This window comes from Varanus komodoensis, unplaced genomic scaffold (genome assembly GCF_004798865.1).
Source record: "Varanus komodoensis strain SLA01 unplaced genomic scaffold, ASM479886v1 scaffold39, whole genome shotgun sequence".
Taxonomy (NCBI): Eukaryota; Metazoa; Chordata; class Lepidosauria; order Squamata; family Varanidae; genus Varanus; species Varanus komodoensis.
In genome coordinates, this window is record NW_025335922.1 from 310,860 (window position 1) to 335,508 (window position 24,649).

Below are 24,649 nucleotides of genomic sequence, written 5' to 3' on the forward strand. Positions count from 1 at the left end.
TTTCATAAATCTATTCCTGGTTTCCCCTTAATTTTTTTTCACTTCAGTAGCTTAATTGTGTATTTGTGAAAGAAATCACCTTGTTACGTTGGTTAACAATAAGGAGCTAATGCAGATCACTTGGAAATCTACCAGTAGATATAAGTTTACAAGCTCAACAGATTAACTGGGAATCTAAATAGCACTACAATGGGATAAAAAGATCTGATTACCTATTTAAGATAGTTTGGAATGTTTTAAGTCCCAAAATAAGCACAGAAAATTAATTCTGTGGTTGGCAAAGGCTACAAGAAACGACTGGATGTAGGCTTGCTGGTTTAAGGGTGTTATCCATAGAAGCACACTGAACATAGCCTAGTGGAAGGAGGAATAGTATTGTTGTGCCTCCATGCTATTGTGCTCAGTTGCTGTCACCATGTTCACAGTGACAGGCTTTTAAAAATAGCAAAACAAAAACTGAGGGCAGCATATACTTTGCTTGATTTTTTAGTGTAGCAAACTTCCAACATGCAGACACTAAAGGAGCCTGCATGATTTGTAATGCATTAAGTCAGATGGTGCCCCCCGAGGGCCTCAAAGTTTGTTTTTGCATTCAGCAGCAGCAAAAACAGGTGGTTGAGGCCTTAGGCTGCTACATGTAGTTGGTAGGTTGTATTTTATCTGGCTAAAAGTTTTACAAACCTGCTCGAAATATGTTACAAGTTACTTTTATTATTTAGTCTATGATTTATAGTACTTCTAGTTAACACTTAAGGGTTTTACTTGAGGTACATTCCATTTTCCTAAGTTGCTGCAATCATAACTTAAGCTGTGTATTATGGTCCCTCAACAAATGAACTATGACTGAAATAGCTTCAAGGTTGGCATCAATGTTGAAGCAAATAAAGAGATCGAGTCAGTATGTAGTTGGTATTATTTTATTTGTTAACAAGCACAGTTCAGTCATCAAAGGAACATGCCAGTACAAAAGAAAATGTAAATACTTAAAGTCTGTAAGTGTTAAGCCAGAAGTGTTAGCTACCCAAACATCAGTCTCTCAGGCACAATTTGGGGTTTGCTAGTTACGGTGTAGAGGAACAGGGTAAATTCTCCAAATACTAGCTGAACCAAATGGCGGAAGAGTAGAAAAAAATCCTTCAGTCCTGCAGCAGTGTCTTCAGGAACTTGTTAAATGGTGTGCATCTTCAGATAGGCATTGGAAGACTCAACTTCTTTCCTTTTAATACTAGAAAAAAATGAAAAGTTTGTGCTGAATGGCAGAAAGGAATGGCAACTACACCATTTGTTTTTCAGGTAAGCAGTGGCATCAGGGTGGCCCCTTTAATGTTAACATTCAGAATTATGGAACCCCTATACTGTAGGTGGACAACTTGTGGTCATCCAGAAGCTTAGCATTGTGTCTCACCATTGTTGGCCAAAAGATCTGGAGAGCTACAACTTGTAAATTTCCCTAAATGGAAAGTATACAGCACTTTGATGAAAATTGGGCAAAATGCCCTTATTTTTACTTAATTTCTGTACTGCTCAATAGTGAAAGCTCTCTTACAAACTACCTTCTGTGTCATGACAGAATGACAGCAAGTATCCCAATCTGTGTTATGGTCAGATTATGATCTGCATAACAATGTGTTAGAAATTAGGCATATGTAGTTCAGTAACTGACATTTGGGAAGGCATAATAGGTATAAAGTGAGATAGCAAGAACTTTCAGTGTCAAACTCTGGAATAAACAGGAGTGGCTTCTGTGGTATTGCTTTAATATGGACTACAGTATTCCTTTTTTTGTATGTAGTTCATGCTGTTAGTAATATGCTGGTTGATTTGAGTTGGCTTTAAGAAATACTCGAGGATTAATGCTCAGCACTTAGTATGCAGGATTATTAGTGTGCTCCAGTTAAATAATTATAGTGAGACACATCTTGTGAATTGATCAAATGCTGACCAGACACAATACTAGTGTTCTTTGTGTGCTCATTACCTTTAGTAATATAGAGATAAAAAAAATCACAGTAGAAGATCGTCTGTACTACTCCAGAAACCACAGCAATCTGATCATAGAAGTTTTCTGTGTGGTAACGCCAGATCCAGTTGGCAAGATAGAGAGCACGGTAGAGACCCAAGAAGAAAAGGTAGTGGGTAGTGATTGTCTCGGCTTCACCTGTTTTGCTAATCATGAAGAGTTGTGGGAGGATAGCTACTGATTCCAAATAAATAGAGAAAGTCCAGAGGATCTGAGGAGGAAAGTATATCATAATGGTAACTAGGTCACAGAATAAAGCATTCAACTAAAAAGAATAAAGTGAGTATGTTGAAAATTTGGGTTTGGACACCTAAGACTTTTTTCCCCTTCACCATGTGTTTTGGCAATTTTCTTTGGAAGTGAGGTAATAATTTGGATAAATCTTGTGAGGGTAAACACTTCAAAATCTAAGGATACATGTGTTCTTTTGAATTACCTACACACCTTTTGGATTTTCCATGTGCTTTTGAAAGCTAAAAGACTTAAGATTGAAATATTGAAAGGAAAAATGGCTATCTGCAATAGCACAATGGTTTGGGGATTTAATGAACCTTCCACTTCAAATAAATGGTGAATAACCTTTTCAGGCCCATGGGTATGCTTCAGAATGTGTGACCCTGTCCTGGGTTACCAGCCCTCTGTGTCCTGTGAACTATGCCATGAATCCATTGTATGCATATGTAAACGAAGATAACTGCCTCCTTGCTAGAAAAACATGAAAAAACATTTCAGGATCACTCCAAAATCTGCCCTATGCTGTTTATCTCATTAACCTATGGCCTCCATTTGTGCAAACATACAGGTACTCAAATCCTCTCCTGCAGGTTGCTTTCACCTTTATTCCCCCAACACCCGAATGCTTCTTGCTGCTCTCCTGCCCTCTTCCATGTTGGTGTTAAAATGTGTGTGAATTGCGTATATGACAAAGGGGTAAGGTGCCTTGGTGGGTGCCAAAAATGTCTGTGGGCATTAGGTTGCCTATCCAGTCTCCTCTAATACAAATTGCTTCCTTACCTCTGTAGGTGTAAAACTGTAGTTTTCCAAAAATGACAGGCCTATGACAGGAACCAAAAGGAATTCGAGGCGAAAGGAATCATTCTCGCTGTCAAAAGTTTTCCGGAATTTCCCATAGATCAGATATACAGTAACATAGGCACAAAGTAAGAAAACGACCTGCAACAGAACATAGGGTCCTTGCAAAATTAAATTATTAGTGTAATAATACACACACTGAGTGGAAGGATGCAACTGCAAACCACCTAGAGAGTTTTGGCTTTGGGGCAGTATAGGAAAACAAATCTGCAAATGGAAAGCAGCAAGGATGGCTAGGGAGCATTGGTGTATGTCAGGCATGTGAAAATACATGGTAAGTTCGGATGTAGGGATATTTAAACTTGCACTAGGTATGGAGGCCTGGAAATGAAAATGCATAAAACTGGGACTGAGTCTTTTGCTTCCCAATTTCCTGGGATGTGGTACAGAGGGGAGGAGAGATGTACTACTTCAATTCTGATTGTATCTGTATGCTTAACACCCCTTTCCTCCTGTGTTTGTGGGTTAGGCTGCAATTTTAGAAATAGCAGTGCACATCTGGTCCCTGCCTCTACAGGCATCAGTTCTATTTTTACTGCTGCTGCTTTTGCTGATGTGGACATACAGTTGCTGAGATCACCAGGGCAAAGAGTTGACAGACCATCAGAAAAGTGGGGAGTAACTTTCTACCTGTAACTGAACTAAAAGAACAGAAGGTCTTCCTGTGGGGCCCTCAAACACTCACTTCCACCATTTTATTATGCTATCAGCTGAAAAGGTGAGCCAATTAAACTGTGAGAACTAGTTTGATGTGCCCCTTAACATTGGGGTTTATTGAGAAAAAGTCCAAGTCTTGTGATTTCAACTGGGGTGAAAACTGGTGGAATCTACTCATAAAGTCAGTCTGTGAACTTTGGCCCTGCTTCTCTCCAGACATAAGCATTCGAAAACATGAAAATGTACTGCTCATCTAACATACCAGGTGGACTACAAATACTCTGTTGCTGAAGAACACATAAAAAAGTGTGAATGGCAATAGCATCCTCCAGCTGTATGGCCAGTAGCTTTCTGGCTGCCTATGTTGCCTGGCTATGTTGCCTGCTTTTCCCCTGTTCTCTTTCACGAGGGAAAGTGGGAAAGAAAGTGGCAAGGCAAGGGTCAAATAAGGCATACAAGAATGAGATCAGAGGCAACTGCACTGTAACCAAGAACTCAGAATCATGCACTTTCTGCATCTTATCATTATGGTGCTTTGTGTAAAGCAGGGCTAGGCAACATCTGGGTTTCATGCGATCCCTTCCCTGGTTTGCCATTACAATTTGGTGGTGTGCAGCAGTAGGAGAAAATAGCATTTTAAAAGTCAAATGCAGCCCTTTTGTCTGCTACTGCCAACCTTTGGTTGTGAAAATAAGGGTATTTTTCCTGCTGCCACCGCACCACCAAATTTCAGCAGCATGCAGCAGAATTGGGGATCTGGCTCCAAGTGGAGCTGCTGACCCTTGGAAGTTGCCTGATCTTGGTGTAACAAGATCAGGAATAATATATTTGCCAGCAGGCCACTTCTTCCTATTCTCCGCTTAAATGCCCTGGATCTGTAGTACACAGTTACAAACCAGGTGTGTTTCAGTGCCAGATTAAGACAGCTTTTTATGCTGAGGCATATAAAAGTTTTAAATAATAAATACAGAGATACTTGGATATTCAAGGTCTAAAAGGGATTACCCATCTCAGATATTTTTACAAGGATACTCTTCCCTGTATTTTTGGCTGTTTTTAATTTTTAAAAGTATGTATTTTGATAAGATTTCATGACATTTTATTGTATATTTAACTTTTGTGAACTATCCAAAAAGCTTCAGCTATTGGGTAGTATAGAAATGGAATGACTGAATGAATCAATCAATCTGCATTGCTTTCTGGTCAAATTTCTAATTAACTAAATGAAGAGTATAAAAACTGGACAAAGCCCCTTGTCCTTTCTTACCTTCATGACAGTATTATAGATGGAAATGAAGTTTGTCAATAGGTCAAGGTAACGGCTTGTAAAAACAAGTGCAAAAAGGATCTGGCTCTTTCCTGAGATACCTGCAAGGTTGCAAGATAAAATTCATAAATAGCTAACAAAGGGGAGAAGTGTCTGTGATTTTTGGCATAATGATACAGATTTCTCAGTTGGAAGGGAAGACAACTGCCACCTCCAGCAACAAACTCTAGGATTTCTCCAAGAGGGGCTTGAATCCTCTGCTAGCATAAATGCAACCTACAAAGATCTATTAGTACCTTGATGTATTACGTCCTCCCTTTCTTCCCCTTGCATCAACCTCACAACAACCACCTTCTGTAGTAGGTTAGATTAAGTAACTGGCCCAGTCACCTATTGGGCTGATAGGGACTAGAACCCAGATCTCAAGAGTCCCAGTCCAGCACTCTTAACCTTAACACCACGCTGGTTCTCCCAGCCTTCACACCTACTCTTACCTCTGAGTAAACATGTATTATTATTATTATTATTATTATTATTATTATTATTATTATTATTATTACATTTCTATGCCGCCCCTTGCCGAAACCTCGGGGTGGCTTACAACATGATAAAATACATTGAAATACAATAGTACATAATAAATTACCATTAAATATAAAAATACAAAAAATACATTGATTTACAAATATAAAATTAAAATTATCAGTATAAAATAAAAATATAGGAGGAGAAAGAGAAGGAAGAAGAAGTTGCCCTGGCCAGATCATATGTTTTAACAATTGAAATGATGTTTAAATAAAAAGGTCTTTACCTGGCGCCGAAAAACCAGTAACGACGGTGCCAGGCGGACCTCTTTGGGGAGTGAATTCCATAGGTTGGGCGCCACCGCAGAGAAAGCCCTCCTCCGGGTACTTACTCTCCTAATTTCTTTCATGGAGGGTTCCCGGAGAAGGGACTTTCCCGCAGATCTCAAGGGTCGGTCGGGCATATACGGACGTAAGCGCTCGTTCAGGTAGCCAGGAGCCAAGCTGTTTAGGGCTTTATAGGTCATAACCAACACCTTGAATTGGGCCCGGGCTTCAATGGGAAGCCAGTGAAGCTGACGGAGGACTGGAGTCATGTGAGCATAACGCCCCGTCCCCGTCAGCAACCTGGAAGCTCTATTTTGCACCAATTGAAGTGTTCGGACCGTCTTCAGGGGAAGCCCTACGTAAAGCGCGTTACAGAAGTCTAGGCGGGAAGTCACCAGCGCGTGTGTCACCGTCGCCAGGCAGTCGTACTCCAGGTAGGGGCGCAGCTGATTAATCAGCCGAAGCTGAAGGAAGGCGTTCCTCGCTACCGCTGTCACCTGAGCTTCCAAAGAAAGCTCCAGGTCGAGGAGTACTCCTAAGCTGCGGACCTTATCCCTAAGAGGGAGTGTTGCACCATTCAGGACCAGGTCAAATCCACCCTCTCCGAAACCCGATCCGCCAACCAACAGGACCTCCGTCTTGTCTGGGTTGAGTTTCAGTTTATTGGCCCTCATCCATTCCCTTACCTCGGCCAAGCACCGGTTCAGCACAGCCACTGCCTCACCTGGATTAGTGGAGAACGAGAGGTAAAGCTGGGTATCATCAGCGTATTGATGATTCCGCAGCCCACACTTCCTGATGACCTCTCCCAGCGGTTTCATATAGATGTTAAATAGCAGAGGGGATAGAATGGAGCCCTGTGGTACCCCATGGCATAGCTGCCATGACATAGAGACATGGTCCCCCAGCACTACCTTCTGGAATCGACCATCGAGATAGGAGCGGAACCACTGCAAAGCAGTGCCTCCAACCCCCAATCCCGCAAGCCTATCCAGAAGGATACCATGGTCGATGGTATTGAAAGCCGCCGAGAGGTTCTTAGCATCATCAGCTTCCTGAATCCTGTGGACACCCTTGTTCTCTGGGCTGCTCCAGTGGTAATCACTTTGGTACAAGGCAGGCAGCTAGATTCACTCTTCCTTCCACACTTACTCTACCTCTTGCCTTGCTTTCAAGTTTGTGACCTGCCTTTGCTCCCACCTCATTCTAGTTTTGAATCTCCCTAACACAGGCTTTGCCAATTTTGATTTACTGAAATTGTTCCCATCCACATGTCCAATTGATCTAAGGGCATCTTCACAATCCTTGTACTTCGTGACCTCTTTGTTGTCCTTGATATTGTCAACACGAATCCCTTCTTTCCAGGGCCAGCCTACTTTTAGGCAAAGTTGAGGCATTTGCCTCAGGCAGCAAATTTTGGATGTTATGAAAGGCAGAACAAAGCTATCGACATTATTCCTATTGTATTCTTACTTCCACGAGGGAGGAGAGGCACTTGTGAGATCTTCTTCCTCAGGTACCATATCAAAATATCATGACTGAGCCTCATATATTATGCCCCCTGGCATTTTGGAAGTGGGGAGTCATTAGCTGGTTTGCCTCAGTCAGCAAAATGTCTTAGTCCTGTCATGTTCATTCGTTTGTTCTGTCTGTCTGTCAAGCATTTTAACCCCGTCCTTTACAGGGGTCTCAGGACACAAATAACAAAAGGCAACATACATTAAGGAAAAAAATCTAATAAAACCCAATATTAAAACCACAATCAGATCTAAACATACCAGGAAAATAAAAGGTTTTGGCCTGGTGCCGATATGAATAACACATCAGCACCAGGTGCTCCTCTCTGAGGAACATGTTCCAAAGCCAGGGCACCACCACAGAAAAGGCCCTTCTCCGGGCAGCTATTCTTCAATGAGGGCTCCCGAGGAAACACCTCTGACACGGACCTTAGGGAGCAGGCAGGTGCATAAGGAAGAAGATACTCCTTTAGATACTAGGTCCTAAATTGTTTAGGGCTTTATAGGTCATCCCTAACAGCTTAAATTGGGCCCAAACTTCAATTGGTAGTCAGTGCAGATGGTAAACAGCTGGTGTTTTATGCTCACACCTACGGGTCCCCATCAGAAGCCTGGCTGCTCCATTCTGGACCAACTGAAGTATCCAGACCATCTGCAAGGGCAGCTCTATGTAGAGCGTGTTACAATAGTCCAATCAGGAGGTTATCAGCTCATAGGTCACTGTTGCTTGGCTCTGCTCATCCAAGTAAGGGCGCAGTTGATGTTGCTGAAGCTGCTGGAAAGCAATCCTTGCCAGCAGTCACCTGGAACTCCAAGGATAACTCTGGGTTGAGGAGTACTCCCAATCTACGCACCCTGTCCCTTACGGGGAGTGCAACTCTGTCCAGAACAGGGTGAAAATCTCTTTCCCAGAAAGCTGAACCACCTACCAAGATCTCCATCTTAGACCTTCTTTAGGGTTCTGAGATATTATCCTCTGTCATGGAGGTGCCCTCAGCATTGGTGACTCATTCTTATGCTTTCTCAGAGCTTTTACTTTGGCTCCTACTCTCTTCCATTTACCCATCCCTTCATGTTTTCTGCTGCCAATCTCCATGCTGATGCTCTCCCAATCCATGTTTCTAGTTGTGATCTTTCATTCTCTGTCTAACTTTGTTTCTCTGTTTCACACTGTTCATTTGGATCTCTTCATCCAAAAGAGCCTGGACCAATGAACAGTATCAGTTGATCAATTTAACAACTTGCTACAACACAGAAGAGCTTTCTATAATAATTTATTGCAGAATAATAATTTTATTATTAAAAATAAATAGAACATAACTTGATGTCATTTCTTTGGTGGCTGCAAATGTTCAAGTGTTACAGCCTCTTCAAGCAGAAGAGATCAAATGGAGTTTTTGTTCCTTTCTTTAGTCACATTGCGTCATCATGTAATTTTCTACCAGTTATATCCCTACATCTCTTGTTTTTCAGAGTCCTTTCAGATGAAGGGCTCTGAGCACTATTAGTCAGAAGCCATTGCATGGCTATTCCTTCTTTTTTTCCCTAATGGATTATCTGCAGTTTGCCCCCTGTCCAAAAAGAAAACAAAAAAAAAGTAGGAACAGTGGGAAAACATGTGGGGGTTACACATGGAAAATGATATTGTTTAAACCAAGTAATCTCTTGCAAAATTTACTGAATGAGGCAAAGGTAATGCAGTATAAAAGCCTCATGTGGAAATACTCTCAGTCTCAGCATGGTTGTATGGAGAAGCAGGTTGCCTAGGCATTATCTTCTATACGGAGAGTGAAACTCGATTCTGCACATAAAGTCCTCTTCCTAGTGCAAACTTTACACAGTTATCACTGTTTGAGGACACATGCACACACACCCTTCAGCAACCGTGATTTGCTTGTACCATCATGACTGCCACATCACAACGCCACTCCTTTTAAACACATCTTGATTCCACCCACAAAGGGGGAAAATTGGTATGGTGGAGTGGGATGGGCTTGCAGGAAGGAAACCAGGAGGAGACATTTTAAAAAGAGGCCGTGGAAATATTTCTATGGAAGAGAATCAAGAAAATAAAGATGGAGCATACAGTCTGGGGCTCTAAAAGCAGCAGGAGGTGGGTAGGAAAAGCTCAAAGTCCTCCTCTAGACCATAGTCAAGTTTACATTGATAAAATATGACTAAGAACCTTAATAGGGTTACCCTTTAATATCTCAAAAAACAAATTACCACCCCCCCCCAATATAGGTGCCTTATGATATGCCCTTCCTCAAAGGCACTTCTGTTTTTCCCCATTTTATGCACATCACCCATATCTGTCTGCTTGCAGGACACTTTCAGTTCTACACAATCTAATCTTATATATGTTTTCTCCAAAGTAAGTCCCACTTTAGTCAATAAAGTTTGCTCACAATCGAATCATTGGTATTCAGTGGAGTCTGCATAAATAGAGATGGGTCAGGAGGACAGTTGTGTGTATGCTTGACTGGCACCTCTGCATTCTCTAAGCTAACCAAGTATCCTTAGGTTTAGTGGAGGGCACTGCCCCATTGTCACTGTTGAAGGAAGATTGAGTTGCCAGTCCTCATGGCTTCTTCGCTTGAATTGGGAGGAGGGGGAAACACTACCTGGTCTTTTGTTTCAAGCAGCAAAATGGCTTGGGCAGGGCTTGAGGTATACCAAATTTCCATTGCTCTTTTGAATCCCTGACAGAAAGTATTCCTTGCCTCTCCAAGAGAAAAAAATCTTTACTCCACTTAAAATGCAGAAGGTGTCTTGGTCTTTCCAGATCCCAAGAAAGTGATTACTTTGCAAAATGTGTGCTTAAGGAACAGAACGCACTGGTCACCTCAAATTTCAGTTTGCAGGGAATTTTGGTGACTAGGCTGTGGACATTTTAACAGGTGGGATTGGCAATACAGAAACATGCAATTTGCATAAAGAATCAGTGTAGGAGCATCCTTACCCCATACAAATGTCATAGGAAAGGGAAAGGGCCTTATCTAAGACTATCCTATCACAACAATGAAGAGACTATTCTATCTAAGATGGGACCAAAAGAAGACACATTGATTCCAGCGAGTTATAAATTCAGTTGTGCCATATTGTCCTACTAAGCTATTGACACCTGGTTTCTTAGTTGGCTATCTAGGATGTGGCTAAAGCAAAGTCCAAGTCTTAAGTATTTGTTTGTGCTCCTGTAGCAAGTCACTTCATAGCTTTATCTGCTCCCCCTTTTTTCCTTGGGTGCTGTTTTTATATCAGCACTTTCTCAGAGGGAAGGTGGGGAAAGAGAACAAAACTTACCAGCACAAGACTTTGATCTCCAGATCTTCACCAGCAATATGACCATAGCTAAGAGATGAGAAACATCTCCCAGAATCCGGAATACATTCATGATGGCCTAAGAATGTCCCAGGGAGGTCTGAATGAAAATCAGTTAATTTATTTTGAAAAAGAAGATGCCTGAAGAAGTTTCCTTAATTTTTCTTCCTGGTTCCCAATGCAAAACTTGTATAAGGATATTTCTCGTTCTTCAACAGCTTGCTAAATGATCCTCTTCCATTAAATTTTCTTTTCCTGTAGGTAAGAAATAGCTTCTCCGCTCCTGGTGGAATTGCATCCACAATGGCTGTCTTAATCAGAAAACTTCAGCAATATTCTTCATTGAGCTTTGCAATTCAAACCTTTGTTGCACTGGAGCTGGTCTCTGTTTAATCCAAAGAAACTTTTTATTCTACTTGTGCACTTCTTCTGTGAGAAGTCTTTAGGTTAGTGCCTCTCCTAATGCAGTCTAAGTAAGTTTTGCAGTCCCAGTTCAGACACAGGGTGACGTGGCGTGGACGCTGCTTGTTTGGGAGGGTGGAGGAAGAGAGGAGGAGGGTGCAGCTCGGCTGAGTTAAACTTTCTCCTGCATCCTTACACCTTCTCAAATTACAGCTCAGAATGTCCTTAAAGGGGAAAAGACCGAGAAGGCAGACATAACTTGGCAAATTCCGGAGGGGAGGGGGAATTGAATTGCTGCAAATTTCAGAGATGTGAAAAGGCCAATTAGATAATATATTTTTCTCCTCAGGGTCCAAAGCAGAGCTATTTCCCCTATTTGTGGTGTATGCATTGTAGATCAGTTTGGCCTCCACTGCAAAGGAAGCAGGGGGATCTAGGTTGCTGTCTTCCTTTCCTTCCTTTTAAGTGGCTTTTCTCATATGCTATTTTTGTAGTTAGGAAGCATTTCTGCCCATCCAGAGGACATCCCCACCCCCACTCAAGTCTCTTTGGGAAAGAAATGACATAATGGCTGAAAAGCCATGGTGGGTTGTCATGTCATGTGAACCTGCACCAATTCCTACAGAGTGGCTTGTTCAAGGACAAAAAACTACATCGACAACCCATGGAATATTGTATCCATGATGGGTTGCCATGTTATCCAAAGCTGGGTGACCAACTACATCATGGCTACTGGGAGCTGCCCAGTAACTGGCTTGGCAGTAGCAACAAAAATCCCTTTGGTACAAAGTGGTATTTTAGGACAGCTGGCACTGGGTGGATGTCCTTTGCCGCAGTTGTGAACCATTTCAGGTTGTCACTGCTTTTTTGTCCTTTTACCTACCCACCTTCTGCTCTGCTCTGTTCTTCAAAATGACAAAAACATAGGATCATATACAGATGTCCCTGTCAGGAAACCTTGGGGAGCCCTTTCAATAAACCTTCAAAATGCCAGTTCCTGGCACACACTTTCCCATGACCCTGAGTACCTGGAATCTCAGGAACAACTTTTAAAGCAAGATCACCCTTACTTTTAGGGTCCTAAGTGCAAACAGACTTCCCAGGACATTGGCCCAGCTTGGGCTTTCAATTACCATGTTACTGTGACCCTCCACAGTAGTGCTAGGCTGAAAATAAAAACAAGGTATATTGTACTCATTGTGAATTCTCTCTCTCTCTCCACACACACACACACACACACAAAATTTCCCCTCACCTCAATTTTATCCTCACAACAGCCCAGTGAGGTAGGCTTGGCTGAGAATAGTAACTGTCCAAACCATTGCCTGAGCTTCATAGTGCCGCAGGATATGAAGCAGGGTTTCTCAGTTCCTGTCGAATCCTACACCACACTCTCTCTCCCTCAGTGTGTGATGTGCACATATACCTGTACCTGTACCTGTATACATTCATCCACATTTGTACACTTTCATTAACAGGTCCGTAGTTGGTAGTGTTTTCTCCAACTTGCTTTCAGTTGCATCCTGCTCTGTCCACACAATCCTTATTCTCCCTGCCCCCAATCATAAGTGCCCGAGTATATTGTTATACCTCCGTGTTTGCAGGCAGCTGCAAGAGGGGTGCCTTTTTTCTGAATAAAAAGAGCAGGGAATGAGAAACAAAGCAATGAGTGTCACACTGTCAAGAAAGAATGAAAAAGAAAAGTGAGCCTATAATGAAGGGTCTTAGTGTCCTTTTAGTGCAGGGTTTAAATTGTGTTGTCTTCTGCGCTAAATTGCATTTGACAGGATGGGAAATGCTTTCCTATTTCTCTGTGCTTTGGGAAAAATGACCCTTACTGTTGCCCTCCCACTTGGTACTGTCTTTAATCTCTTCTTCCTCCCTGCTGCACTGCTTTTTCTCCAGAAAATGCTGCAGGATGTAATCTGTAGTGTGTGAAATGTGAGTGAGAGCTTTTGGTTTCCCTTCACATTAGACTGAAGGCAAAAAATAATTAAAAAATGAACTGTCCTTATTTGGTTGGAATGTCAGACTCATACTTTACTTTCAGTATTTATCTATATTACAACATATGGAACATTCTAGAACAGACCTAGCAAAACTTTGGATCTCTTATAAGAGCTCTAACCAGAGAAACTCTTATCATGACTTTGGACTAGGGGAGATGTCCTATTAATGCTCTAAGATGAGCTAGGCCCCAAGTCTCACAACAACACAAATTGTGTTTGCCTGTGATGGTCAAGGGGCCCCTCTGAGCAGCATTTCAGAATAAGTCCTTTTTTAGGGCTCCCGTACTTCCCTATTTCTCCAGCTGTACAAATATTCTTCCTCTCACCTGTACAGCTTTCCAAGAGCACAAATGCATGTAAAGGAGTATGACACAACCACAGTTCCTGCTGAAAGTGCTGAAACCATGGAAGCAGTCAAGAACATACACAAATTTGGGAGCTGAAGGGGAAATGTAGCAAAAAAATCCCAGTCCTAAATATGGGGAAGTTGTGTTCCTTTCCAGGGTCGTCAGGCACTCATTTAGCAAGTCACGGCAAATGTCCAAATAGTGTTTTTGTGTTTTGAATGAAAGCTAGAGGTCTCCAGGCTAGAGCTCTCAGGGAATGAGTGTACGGCTTCATACCCTAACTGGGATATTGGTTATATATGAAATGTTCTAGTGTTTACTTCCTTCCCTAGCACTGACCTGAGATATTAAATCTTGTGCCATGTGACCAGAAGAACAAAGGAAGCTGCCTTGCTTTATACGAGGTTCAACTTTATCCTCACTGAAAACACAGGTATTGACACCCAGGTCTTTCTGCACCCGAAGCATATGCTGTGCCACTGAACTACAGCTCCGTGTGTTCTTCTTCCCAGAAAACATGAGCCCTTGAAATGCTCAGATTCTGGTGCTTTGTAATTGCACCTTTTGATTTCACAAACACTGTACTTAATGAGTGGCTTCTTTTGTTCCTTTTGTTTTATTCCTTTATGATTAACTGACACAAGCAGTGCTGTATAGGCTCACAAGAGGGCTACGGTGGTCCGTTTATTTATTACTGTCTCTAGCCTTCATCAGAAATTTTCATGGCCCACAGTTATTCTATCTTTTCACTTCCATTGTTTGTCTGGAGCTGTCTAGTATAGAAGCACTTATATACAATGCTGAGGACTGACCTGAGAGCAGAACCCATCACAGTATGGAAACCTGAAGAGTAAGCTAACCATGGGATCCACAGGTAATGGAGAAACATTCAAGGTCAAGGCATGCAAACATTTTTAATCTGGGGGCTGAATTCCATTTCAGAGAAACTTTTAAGGGCTACATTCTGGAGGTGAGTGGGTAGGAAGACAAAAGGGGAAAGGCCAAAAGAACCAGCATAGTTTAGTTTAAAGCTCTTTCTGCCAGTAACTAAAACTTGGGAGAGCAGTTCAACCTTTTCAGAATGGGAAAAACTGAATAAAAGCCAGGAAACTTCCAAATGAGACATGGTTGTGAGAAGGGTGGCATCTGGGATCCCTAGAGGGCCAATTTGGTCCCTAGGCCTCAGGTTGTGCAGCCCTATTCGAGGCGATACAAAATGTATTCCCTGGTTGTCCTAGTTAATCTTTGGCTGCTCTTTTAGTTGACCAGGCTGGTCTTAACACTACCCATTGTTTCTCTGAGTTTCTGGTTTTCGTTCCACTATCAGCTAAGTCCCACTTCACTGGGACACTCAGTCCTTGGCTTGCTGTAAGAACAGTCCTCTGACAAACAGATATTCAACAAATGACACACACCTTCCAGCCAGATAAAGCTTTGCTTATTGAACTTCTGTTACACATGCAAAAGAATTTCTACCGGGGGGTGGGGGGGTGGTGTTTGTAACCAAGTATTGTGTCTACTTCTGCAACTGCTGTCTGCAGTTTGGATTGGCAATGAACCAGTCTGAGATGAAGGGATGTCTATTTTCCTTCAAAGCTACCATGCAAACGGAACCTAAGAAAAGCTCCCCTTCACTGTCATTTTCACCCGGCCAAAACCTTATGCAACAGTGGTGGGAGGGTATAACAGAAGAATGAGCAATGGAAATGCTCCAAATGTGATATCCATGTGCCATCAAAATGGCTGAGGGAGGGTGTGGGTGAGGAAAGGCTTGAAAGAAGGGGGAAGAGGCTTCCAAATTTGGAATAACTGAAAAAGAAAAAGTTGGCACATGAAGTGGGAACAATTAAAAATAAACCTTCTCATTCCCCCACCTCCTTCTTTTGCTGCAAAATAAGCTTGAAAAGCCTCACTCCAGGTGTCTCCCTGCCTCCTAAAATAACCCAAGATGCTTCTACTGTCTCTCTCATTTTCCGTGTGATGCTCACCCACCCCAACCCCACCAATGGCTTGCGTTTCCATGGCTACTGCAAGCAATGTCGCTAGGGTGACAAGAAAAATCGTTTAAAAAATTAGAAGAGATTCTTGATTATCTGTTATTTGTTCTCCTGTTTTTCCACTTGAGAGTGTTTATTCTCCTCCCAGCCTCACCCCAAGTTGGAGCATAATTATTTTCATCAAATGTTTTCCCATCAAGGATCTTTTCCACAGTAATAGCCATGTCAAGCTGAGGGAGAGGTAAGGGCAAGAAAGAGGGAATGACCTTCCTTTCTCTCACCAAAATGGCAGAGCGCACTCCACTGGAGACCTCATTGTGCCCTTTAACTTCCAAGCATATTCGTCATACGTAGGTGGGTTTCATGCAAGCTACATAAACTGCTTTTGAGACTCTTCCGTGTGAATGCATTGAGTGAGAAAATGGGAAGGTACCCGGGTGGGCCTCCACTCCTCTATCGTCAGTACTCTAGTCCTTCAGAAAGCGAGCCCTGAACAAACAGGAACAAGACCCTTGTCTGTCTAGTCATTCTACAGCAACCCCCAATCTGGTCCTCTCCAGATGTGTTGGCTACAATGCCATCAGTATTGGCAAATATCCAGAAGACTGTTCTTCAGAAATGCTCAAGGCCCAGTGAAAAAAGATGCCTTCAAACAATACTTCTTTATATTCTTTATTCCCATCTTCTTTGTTGAGAGTTGTCTTACGGAAAAGAAAAAAACATTTCAAAACTAATATAAATATCCATCGCCTGTACTTGAAACAAAGCATTCACCTAGCAAGTATCCAAGCCTCTATTACAGAGTGATACTATGTTGCAATCTCTTTTTAATAAACTACATTTAATCAAACATTTCCCAGTTCTTTTGAAGCCACACATTGTGTTTTGGTTCTGTCCTTTCCCTACAAGTTTAGCACTCATGAGTCAGATGACCAATATTTAGATTAAGATTCCCTGATGTCACCATAGAAACTTAAGAAGGGTCTAGACCAGGGGTCGGCAACCCGCGGCTCCGGAGCCGCACGTGGCTCTTGAACCCCTCTGCTGCGACTCCATTGCTCAAAACACGTAGTGGCACAGCCGCTGATCTGCAGCACTAGCTAGTTAAGGAAATCAGCTAGTAAGTCGCTACATTCCTCTGCTAAACAAGCTTCCTGCAGGCTCTCATGTTACACTAAACGCTGCTGAAAAGATTCTCTTTGTCCCAATGTAATCTCCTTCATCTGAATGTTAAAAGCTGCGTTTGGGCCCTGTCACAATTCACAGCACTTGACTGTTTATCTGCTGATCAGTCACTAAACACACCTATACCTCCGGCACAGCTGCCATCTGCTAACCTGCACCCGATTTAGTGAGCCCCCCGTAGGCCAACCATGGTTAAATTGAAGAAAAGAAAAGTTTCTGAAGAAAACCAAACGTTTAATGATACTTGGGTAGATTCATTTGCTTTTACTGCTGACGAACTTATGGGGTTTGCTGTTTAATGCATGCAGCCCTTTAGCACTGACTTTGACTCTGCAGGAAGCTGTTCTCCCATTCAAAATATATGAAAGGAGTCCTACTAGTTTATAATGTAAGATTTAAAATAACAGTTTTTAGTGACTGAACAAGAACTGCAGCTAAATCATAATGAAGATACTGTATACATAGCATTAAGGTAAAAAACGATATATGCAGTGTTACCTTCATTTTAGATGTCAAAAGTGTTTTGCGGCTCCCGGTGTTTTCTTTTGTGTGGGAAATGGGTCCAAATGGCTCTTTGAGTGTTAAAGGTTGCCAACCCCTGGTCTAGACAGACCAAAGGAAGGGTGTGTCTGTCTATTTATCTATCAATCTATCCAGTAGTAGTCATTTCAGAACCCAATTCCAGATGCCTTAAAGCCTTAAACAACTTGGGATTTAAATACTTGAAGTACATCTCTACATATCAAGGGCAGACAACCTGTTTTTGGTCAGGGGCTATAATCGATGATGATGTTGATGATGTCATCAATTCCGGTAATATACTGTCCACTGGGCAGGTCACAACAATTCATAAATGCAGTAATAAAATGGATGACAATAAAAATACAGATGTGATAACAGTTAGCAAAGGAATCTGACTTGTACAATTTAAATCAGTTTGAATAACTAAAATGATTTCCATTAAAACTAGATCTGTGTGAAGACTCAGGCGAATACTATAAACAAAGCAAACATTTAGAATGATACTCACCACAAAGTACTAGCTACTATCTTCCCATGGAATTGTTTTCAGAAAATACTGAGTTCAAATATGCAAGAACCACAACACAACACTGCAAATATTATACTGGCCTATATTGTCCTACATGTTTCGGTACACCAAACTTAACTTTATTCCTGTTTGCCTTAGTCTTGCTTATGTATGCTGGGGAGCTAAGATGGCTATTTTATGTGTGCTCATTCTATGGTCATATCACCTCATACCATTTCCTAGTTCCTGATATTAAGAAACCAAATCATGCAAATAAAATAAAAATTGGACTGCAATAGTTTCTTAGGGTACAATCCTAGACATGCTTAGACGGAAAAGTCCTAAATTACAGCATGCTTGGCATAGGAGATGCTGAAAGTTCTGGTTTGTTTGGTTGTTTTTTCTGTCCAGTCATGCATAGTAATATACCTTTATCTTCTAGTTCAACCTTCTCCCAACCTCCAGATGTGTAGGACTATCATTTTCATCAGTTTCTACAGCACGGCCAGTGGGCACTGGGTTGAGGAAGGCTGTTTTGGTTGTAACAAGCAGAGAGAATCAGGTAGCAAGAGGATGTAGTAATGACACAATCCTATGTACATTTAGACAGAAAAACATCCTAGAACTCTGGAAGTCCTACAACTCTGGCTAGATTAAAGGTGTAGGACATTTCTGTCTAAATAGCTGTAGGACTGCACCCAGAATGGCTTTGAAATGTTTTATGTTAAAGAACTATCAGAAGGGCTTTTTCATCTAGCCAGGGGAGCTAAAATGGGGGATATGTCAGGCAAAAATCAGCTTTCTTCCTTTCAGGACACAGTACTGTACTCTCTTGCCTCCTTAAGTGGCTGTGCTATCTTGTAAATGAGACTCTTGAAATTTCTATTCAGTATCTCTATGCTGCAACCCTAAGTTAAGTTTGAACTTGTCAAAATGGCTCATCTAAGGATTCAGTAAGCTGATTGCATGAATGCAGGGCTTCCTCCATCTTTCAGCAGGCAGATAAACTAGGCTGTGGGGAAAAAGTGAGGGGGTGCTGCTGGCTTTGTGGGCCCCACAGGGAATAGCCGAGGCCCATTGGCAGCTTACCAGCCATGGTAATGCACTCCAGTCCATACCAATGCCACCTCTGCTGTCATGGAGGAAGCTGGCCCTATGTCTTAGCAGCCTTTCCTGCTTGTCATATGCTGAACTAAAGCGATCATCAGAGGGGCTACCACAAAAAGTGCTTAACAAGGTGTGACCATGAGAGAGTCAGTGTGGTGCAGTGGTTAAGAGCATGGGACTGGGACTCAGAGGATCTGGGTTCGAGTCCCCGCTCAGCCATGGAGCCAACTGGGTGACGTTGGGCCAGTCACAGACTCTCAGCCCAACCTACCTCACAGGGCTGTTGTTGTGGGGATAAGATGGAGGAGGAGAATGATGTAAGCTGCCTTGAGCCCTTTGTAGGAAAAAGGCAGGATATAAAACGCAATATAAATAAATAAATAAATGACAGAATGCCAAGCCTGGTTCAGATTCCAGCAGCAGAGCCCATAGAAGATCAGAATGAATCGACTGAAAGACAGAGGTGTGGTATGCTCAGGTGACTGTGGGAAAGAGCTCTTGATTGTCTCCTAGTTCTGTGATGCCTCTTAATGTTGGAAGGTGGCGGCGGTGAGCTATGAGGGTTGAACCAGTCCAAAGCTATGGAAAGACTCTGACAAGGGACAAGGAGAAACACCAGTCAATAAGCCACCTTTCAAGTTAGGAAGTTACTGAAATAGGCTACCACAAAAAATTATGATGGGAAAAAGATAGGCTTTAAAGGTTTAGCTAGTGCTTTGGTTGCGCTGCATCAGAGAAGCTGTGGCTCTCCAGTTGCTGCTGGATTCTAATTTCCACTGGCTAACAGGGCAAGTGATCATGAATGACGGGAATTGTAGTCCAAAAACATCTGGAGTGGCACAGTTTCCCCATCCCTGCCCTACACAATGCTCAAGTGCATTAATTTTTAGTTTTAAAACTTCCGCTAACATCTGCTTGTCACTTCTAAGGATCTGGTGTCTCAAGTTGGAAGGTAGCTGCTAACTCTAGCTTGGGACAGGTTGGTGGAAAGATCATTTTTCTGCATGTGCCAAGGAGCTACTAGTTCTTCTCCATTCCTTCACCTCCCCCATCTCCACCACCTTAGCAGCAGGAAAGGTTGGCGGAATGGGGCTATTTTTGGGAACATCTCCTTGGCAACGGCTGCTGCCACCGTCTGTGGTGGCTTATCCATAGGTGCTAAAATATGCTATGCTTCTTAATAAAGAAAGCAGCTGGTAAAGCAAGGTTGGAGGTAGGACAGCTTGTCTACCCAGCTGTCTTGCCCAGTGGCTTGAAACTCACAGCCTGAGAGTCATACAGCTTAGCATGACTGAATAATGGGCTGGAGAGTGGAACCTATTTTGACTGTAGTTTCATCAAGGTCTTCATCAATAAGTATACATGCTGCCTCCTGCTGGTCAAAAGACTCAGTCCTCTATTTTTAACATAGAAATTTGCATCTCACATTTCAAGGTAACCCCTTAACATAGAAAACAATGCATTTAATATATATCCCCCATCCTTTTTGTGTGAGATGTGATCCATGCAATTTAGGGGCGTATTTGTACAATGAATCACCCAAAGCTGAGTTCTTTGGCGTTTTGGTTGCGTGCACCAAAACTGCCTCAGAAACACATCAGACTTGAAGTACTGATATTTTTCCCCATGGGCAGTTTTTGGCAACTTGAAGAAGTGGTCCTGGGTGCCAACACAAAATGGCTGCCATGAGGTGTGTGACAAAGGATAAGTAAACTGTCCCAAAGACGAAGGCAGAGGAGGGGTCTGAGCCTCAGCACACTAAATGTCTCCTCTGAAGCTCCAGCGTTCAGCACCAACAATAACCTATTTCAGAGCAATCCCAGGCGCCAGTAATAAATGGAGTGGAGTAGGGCACATGGGTGGATACCAAGAACGTTGTCTGGGAGGCGAGGGGCGTTCGTGTCCTTGGGCACTCCATTGCCCACCCTGTCTCTGGTTCATACATTGCTATTGGCCAGCATAAAATACTTTGGTGAACTGAGGACAGGTGCCTGATCACATGATGTTCTTGAGACATGAGTTTGTTTTTTGTTGCATCTGCATTGGAAGAAGCGTCAAATCCACTGATGGGTCTTTTCATGTTAAGTTCTTTTTTGTTTTGTTTTTTTAAAGGTGTAACATAGAATGATACTCAGGAAGAATGCTACAGCCCGATGTTCTCCTGATCAAACCCTCATACAGGAGTGTATCACAAACCAGAGTCCCAGCGGTAACTAGACACTGACCCATGGAATCAGAAAGGCCAGAAGCAATGGATCTAGACTGTAAAACGATTAATTCTGACTCCAGCGGGCAGAGACCCATTGAAACTAGATGTCCTGAGCCAGGGGCCCAGTGAATGCAGACCCTGAAACCACGGAGGGGCCAGCATCCTTTGCAGTCAGTGTGCCCACCAGGAATTAGCAGAAAAGTGAAGAAGTGCCAGGCTTCAGGTCAGACAGCTGAGCTTTCAAGGGCCTCCATTTGGCAGCAAATGTGTGAGTGCCTGGGAAGGGTAGTCAGACTGAGAATCTTTATAAAAAAGACTGTCAGCAGCCCATTCTTGTTGGAACAAGCCATTTCCTCCCTGCCCGTCGGAGCTTGGATCTGTCCAAGGTACTGAAGGACCTGCCTCTTGCCATTCTCATTCTGGTTCTGACATGCTAAGTTTGCTGCAGTTTCTGCCTGTGGTCCCTTTGCTCCTGCCTTGCTCTGGGCCACTGCCCAGCTTGCATCATCTAGATTTCACCAGGACAAGATGAATTTACTCAGAGACAGAAGACACTAGACGTACTAAAATTACTTGAACAAGGCAGGAGTAGGGAACCTGTTTCAGCCCCATTCAATTTTGGAGAAACTCCAGGGGGATTAATTTCAGTAGTAGTTGGGGCCAAATGCAATAGAGGTGGGGCCTAAATACAACACAAGTCAGCATGCTGCAGTTTAAAATTCTTCCTGCTAGTAACTAAGCCTTAGGAGAGGCACTTCACCCTTTCAGAATGTGTGGAGTTGGGGAAAACTGAACAAAAACTGGGAAAACACCAAATAATCAGTGGATGGGGGGAAGGGCTGGCCCTGGAGGGCCAGATGGGGAAGACAGGAATTCTAGGTTTGGCCCCAAACCTGAAGATGAGCATGTTTGAGCTAACTTTGGTTGAGGAGAGATTCCTCCAAGTTTTGTACTCTTGCAGTCTTCTCTGTTATTACTTCCATGTATTCATCCCTCTATGAAGTTTAGGTGCTTCATAATGGCTCTTGGCTTCTACATACAGATGTGTTTATCATTTGATTGACTGAAAGTTAGGTGAGGACAAATAACCTATTTCATGTCATTTTAAACTCTATACCTTTCAGTGGACTTAGTTTACAGATTCAACTGCATACTATCACATGCTAAGCAATGTTATAAGAATACAACCAAAAGAGAGTTGGCCATAGGAGGATGTTTTTTTTTTTTTTTTGGTCCAGATCCTTAGTAAAACTAAAAGCAAGAAAGATTTTTGAAAAGCAAAAATTAAACAATGGAACCACTTTGTTTTGCTCAGTTCTGAATTATTATGGGATAATGCCTGAGAGCTACTTCTCATAATCTTCTCACAATGGAAGACTGGCATGCTTCCCATATATAACTTTAGTATATGATGTAATGCACGAGAAGGATGTATTTTTTTAAGGTTAGGGTTTTCTTTTAAAGGTATATGCCACAAGTATATATTGGGGGCACCTATGGGCCTAAAATATATTTATTCATCTTATACACTGCAGGATACAAGTGGTAGAAGAAATTCAATTTGGTTTTCCACAGAGACCATACACTGAATCACAAATCAGTTACAGCTTGCCCCATTTTCCTATTGAAAGCACCATTTATAAAAGCACCAGTATCTATCTTATTGTATGTAACTAATCCAAGGGCAGTCCACCTATGGGACGCTGTCCCAAAAGGTTGCTGAGTGACAGATCCCCAGACAGAGTAGACAGAAGCAGGAACTGGTTTTCTCAGTGCAGGATAAGTTTCAGTGATGGCTGAAGCCAGCTATCTCACCAAGAGGCAGTTAAACATTTTCTTAACTAGAAAACTGGGCAGAAGGCAAAAGATATATAGTACCATGAAATGCCTTTGTGCAGTTTAATAACTAAAAGCCCTCCTGATAGCAAATCCATGCTAGACTTGTTACTGAGCATGTTTAGAACTGCGGGGAAGGAAAAGGCAGATAATGTATTTGTAGTCTCTGAACCCTTTAAATTCACTTAGAAAATAATGATGGATGTTATGAAACATGCACAGTTCCTTAGCCACAGAAAATGCATTCAGCTCTAGAATATGCAATGTTGAACTTAGGGCTCCCAGAAAGATAGTCTTTCAAAAGAGGCATTGCATGAGAATTTTAAGGTTCAAGGGCTTCAACAGAACTTTAATAAATTACTAGAAAGCTATATTCAAACCCAACAGGAATCTGGTGGAACATAGATGGGCAAAATAATTTAACTCCTGGCAGAAATTGGTTCTTGTTGCAGGGGATATGAAATAATACAAAAATGGAACTGATTGTGACTTCCTGGTGCTTGAGGTTATTGGCCAGGAGACTGATGAAAGCCACCTGAAGGAAACCTAAGGTCTTAGATACTTCTTTTTGCGTAGGCCACGTGGCGTTCTCAAGCACCACGGAATGAAGGTCTGCCAAGTGCTTGGTACAACTGATGTTTGTTAGGTCAGTAGAGTAGAAAATCCCAGTAACCATAGCCTCCTGGATCCAAATAGAACTGTTTAGATGGCATATTTCCTTTGTAATTTCTGGCAGCTCTTTGGGTCATAGGCATTGGGACAAAGACTTAGTTAGAAAAGGTGTTCTTTTGGCCAGAAAACTATGAGCATACCTATTCGTTTTTGCTCTTGGCAAAGTTGATGAAGCAATACACTTGATGTTTGATGGCAGTCTGTCTAAGCAGCTTCTTCAAGATTTTATACTCCCTGGTTCTAGTTATTATTATTTATTTCATTTATATACCCCCCCCCCCCCATAACTGAAGCTCTCTAGGCAGTTAGTAATAATTTGTAAAAGAATGAAAGAACACCAGCCAGTCAAATAAAGCACAATGTTGATATGATAAAAGAGCAGAATTATCAGGAGGTAAATACATTTAAGGAGTTGAATGCATTCAATAAACTAGAGGACTGCACACATGAGTCACCCAAATCCATTGAAGCCTCAGGACAAAGGGCAATCTTAACCTGGCACAGAAAAGAAGAAAAAGTGGTGCCAGTGGAGACTCAATGGGGAACCTGTTCCACAAATGGGGTTCTGTCACTGAGAAGGCCATTTTACTTGTTTACACCAACTGAGTTTCCCTCGGAGGTGGCTCTCAGAGGACATCCTAAGGACAGGCTTTTCAACATGGATGTCTTTTGTTTGTGCCCCTCCATACATTTTGGCCAGAACATCTGGAAAGCTACTAGTTGTTGAACTAACCAACTGTCACATTACTAATGCTTCGGATTCACGAAGTCCCATGTCTTCATAAGCAGAAGGATAATTTTCATTTATAGGTGTCAACTCATAGCTTCCTTGTGGAGATTTAGATGCCTCTCACCTGTTCATATGGGTGCTCAAGGTATCAAGGAAGCCACTATGTCCAGAGATTTTGTTAGATCCTGGAGGTATATCTGAAAGTTATTCCTAGTCGGAATTGTAAAGCTGATCTGATTCAGCAATTTGTTCAGAGACCGGGGAAGGAGCCCCTTGTTTCTGCAGTGGCAGAAGAAAAGTCATCACTCTGTTCCTGGTTCTTGCAGAGCAAAGGGGTGTCCTAATCATTTCAAAAGGACCTGGGACTGAGCCTCATGGCTGCAGTGCCCATGTAATACAG

The 24,649-nt window shown here is 42.3% G+C and overlaps 1 protein-coding gene across 1 annotated transcript; it reads right to left on the minus strand.

The window, feature by feature from the left end:
* Window positions 1–901: 901 nt before the first annotated feature.
* Window positions 902–11,270, minus strand: KDELR3 (KDEL endoplasmic reticulum protein retention receptor 3). The gene is made up of 5 exons (XM_044441006.1): window positions 10,708–11,270; window positions 5,037–5,137; window positions 3,035–3,193; window positions 1,979–2,231; window positions 902–1,225 (listed from the first exon to the last, which is right to left on the minus strand). The coding sequence occupies exons 1-5, from the start codon at window positions 10,796–10,798 to the stop codon at window positions 1,185–1,187; spliced, it is 645 nt and encodes a 214-aa protein (XP_044296941.1). The 5' UTR covers window positions 10,799–11,270; the 3' UTR covers window positions 902–1,184.
* Between the last annotated feature and the right edge of the window lie 13,379 nt (window positions 11,271–24,649).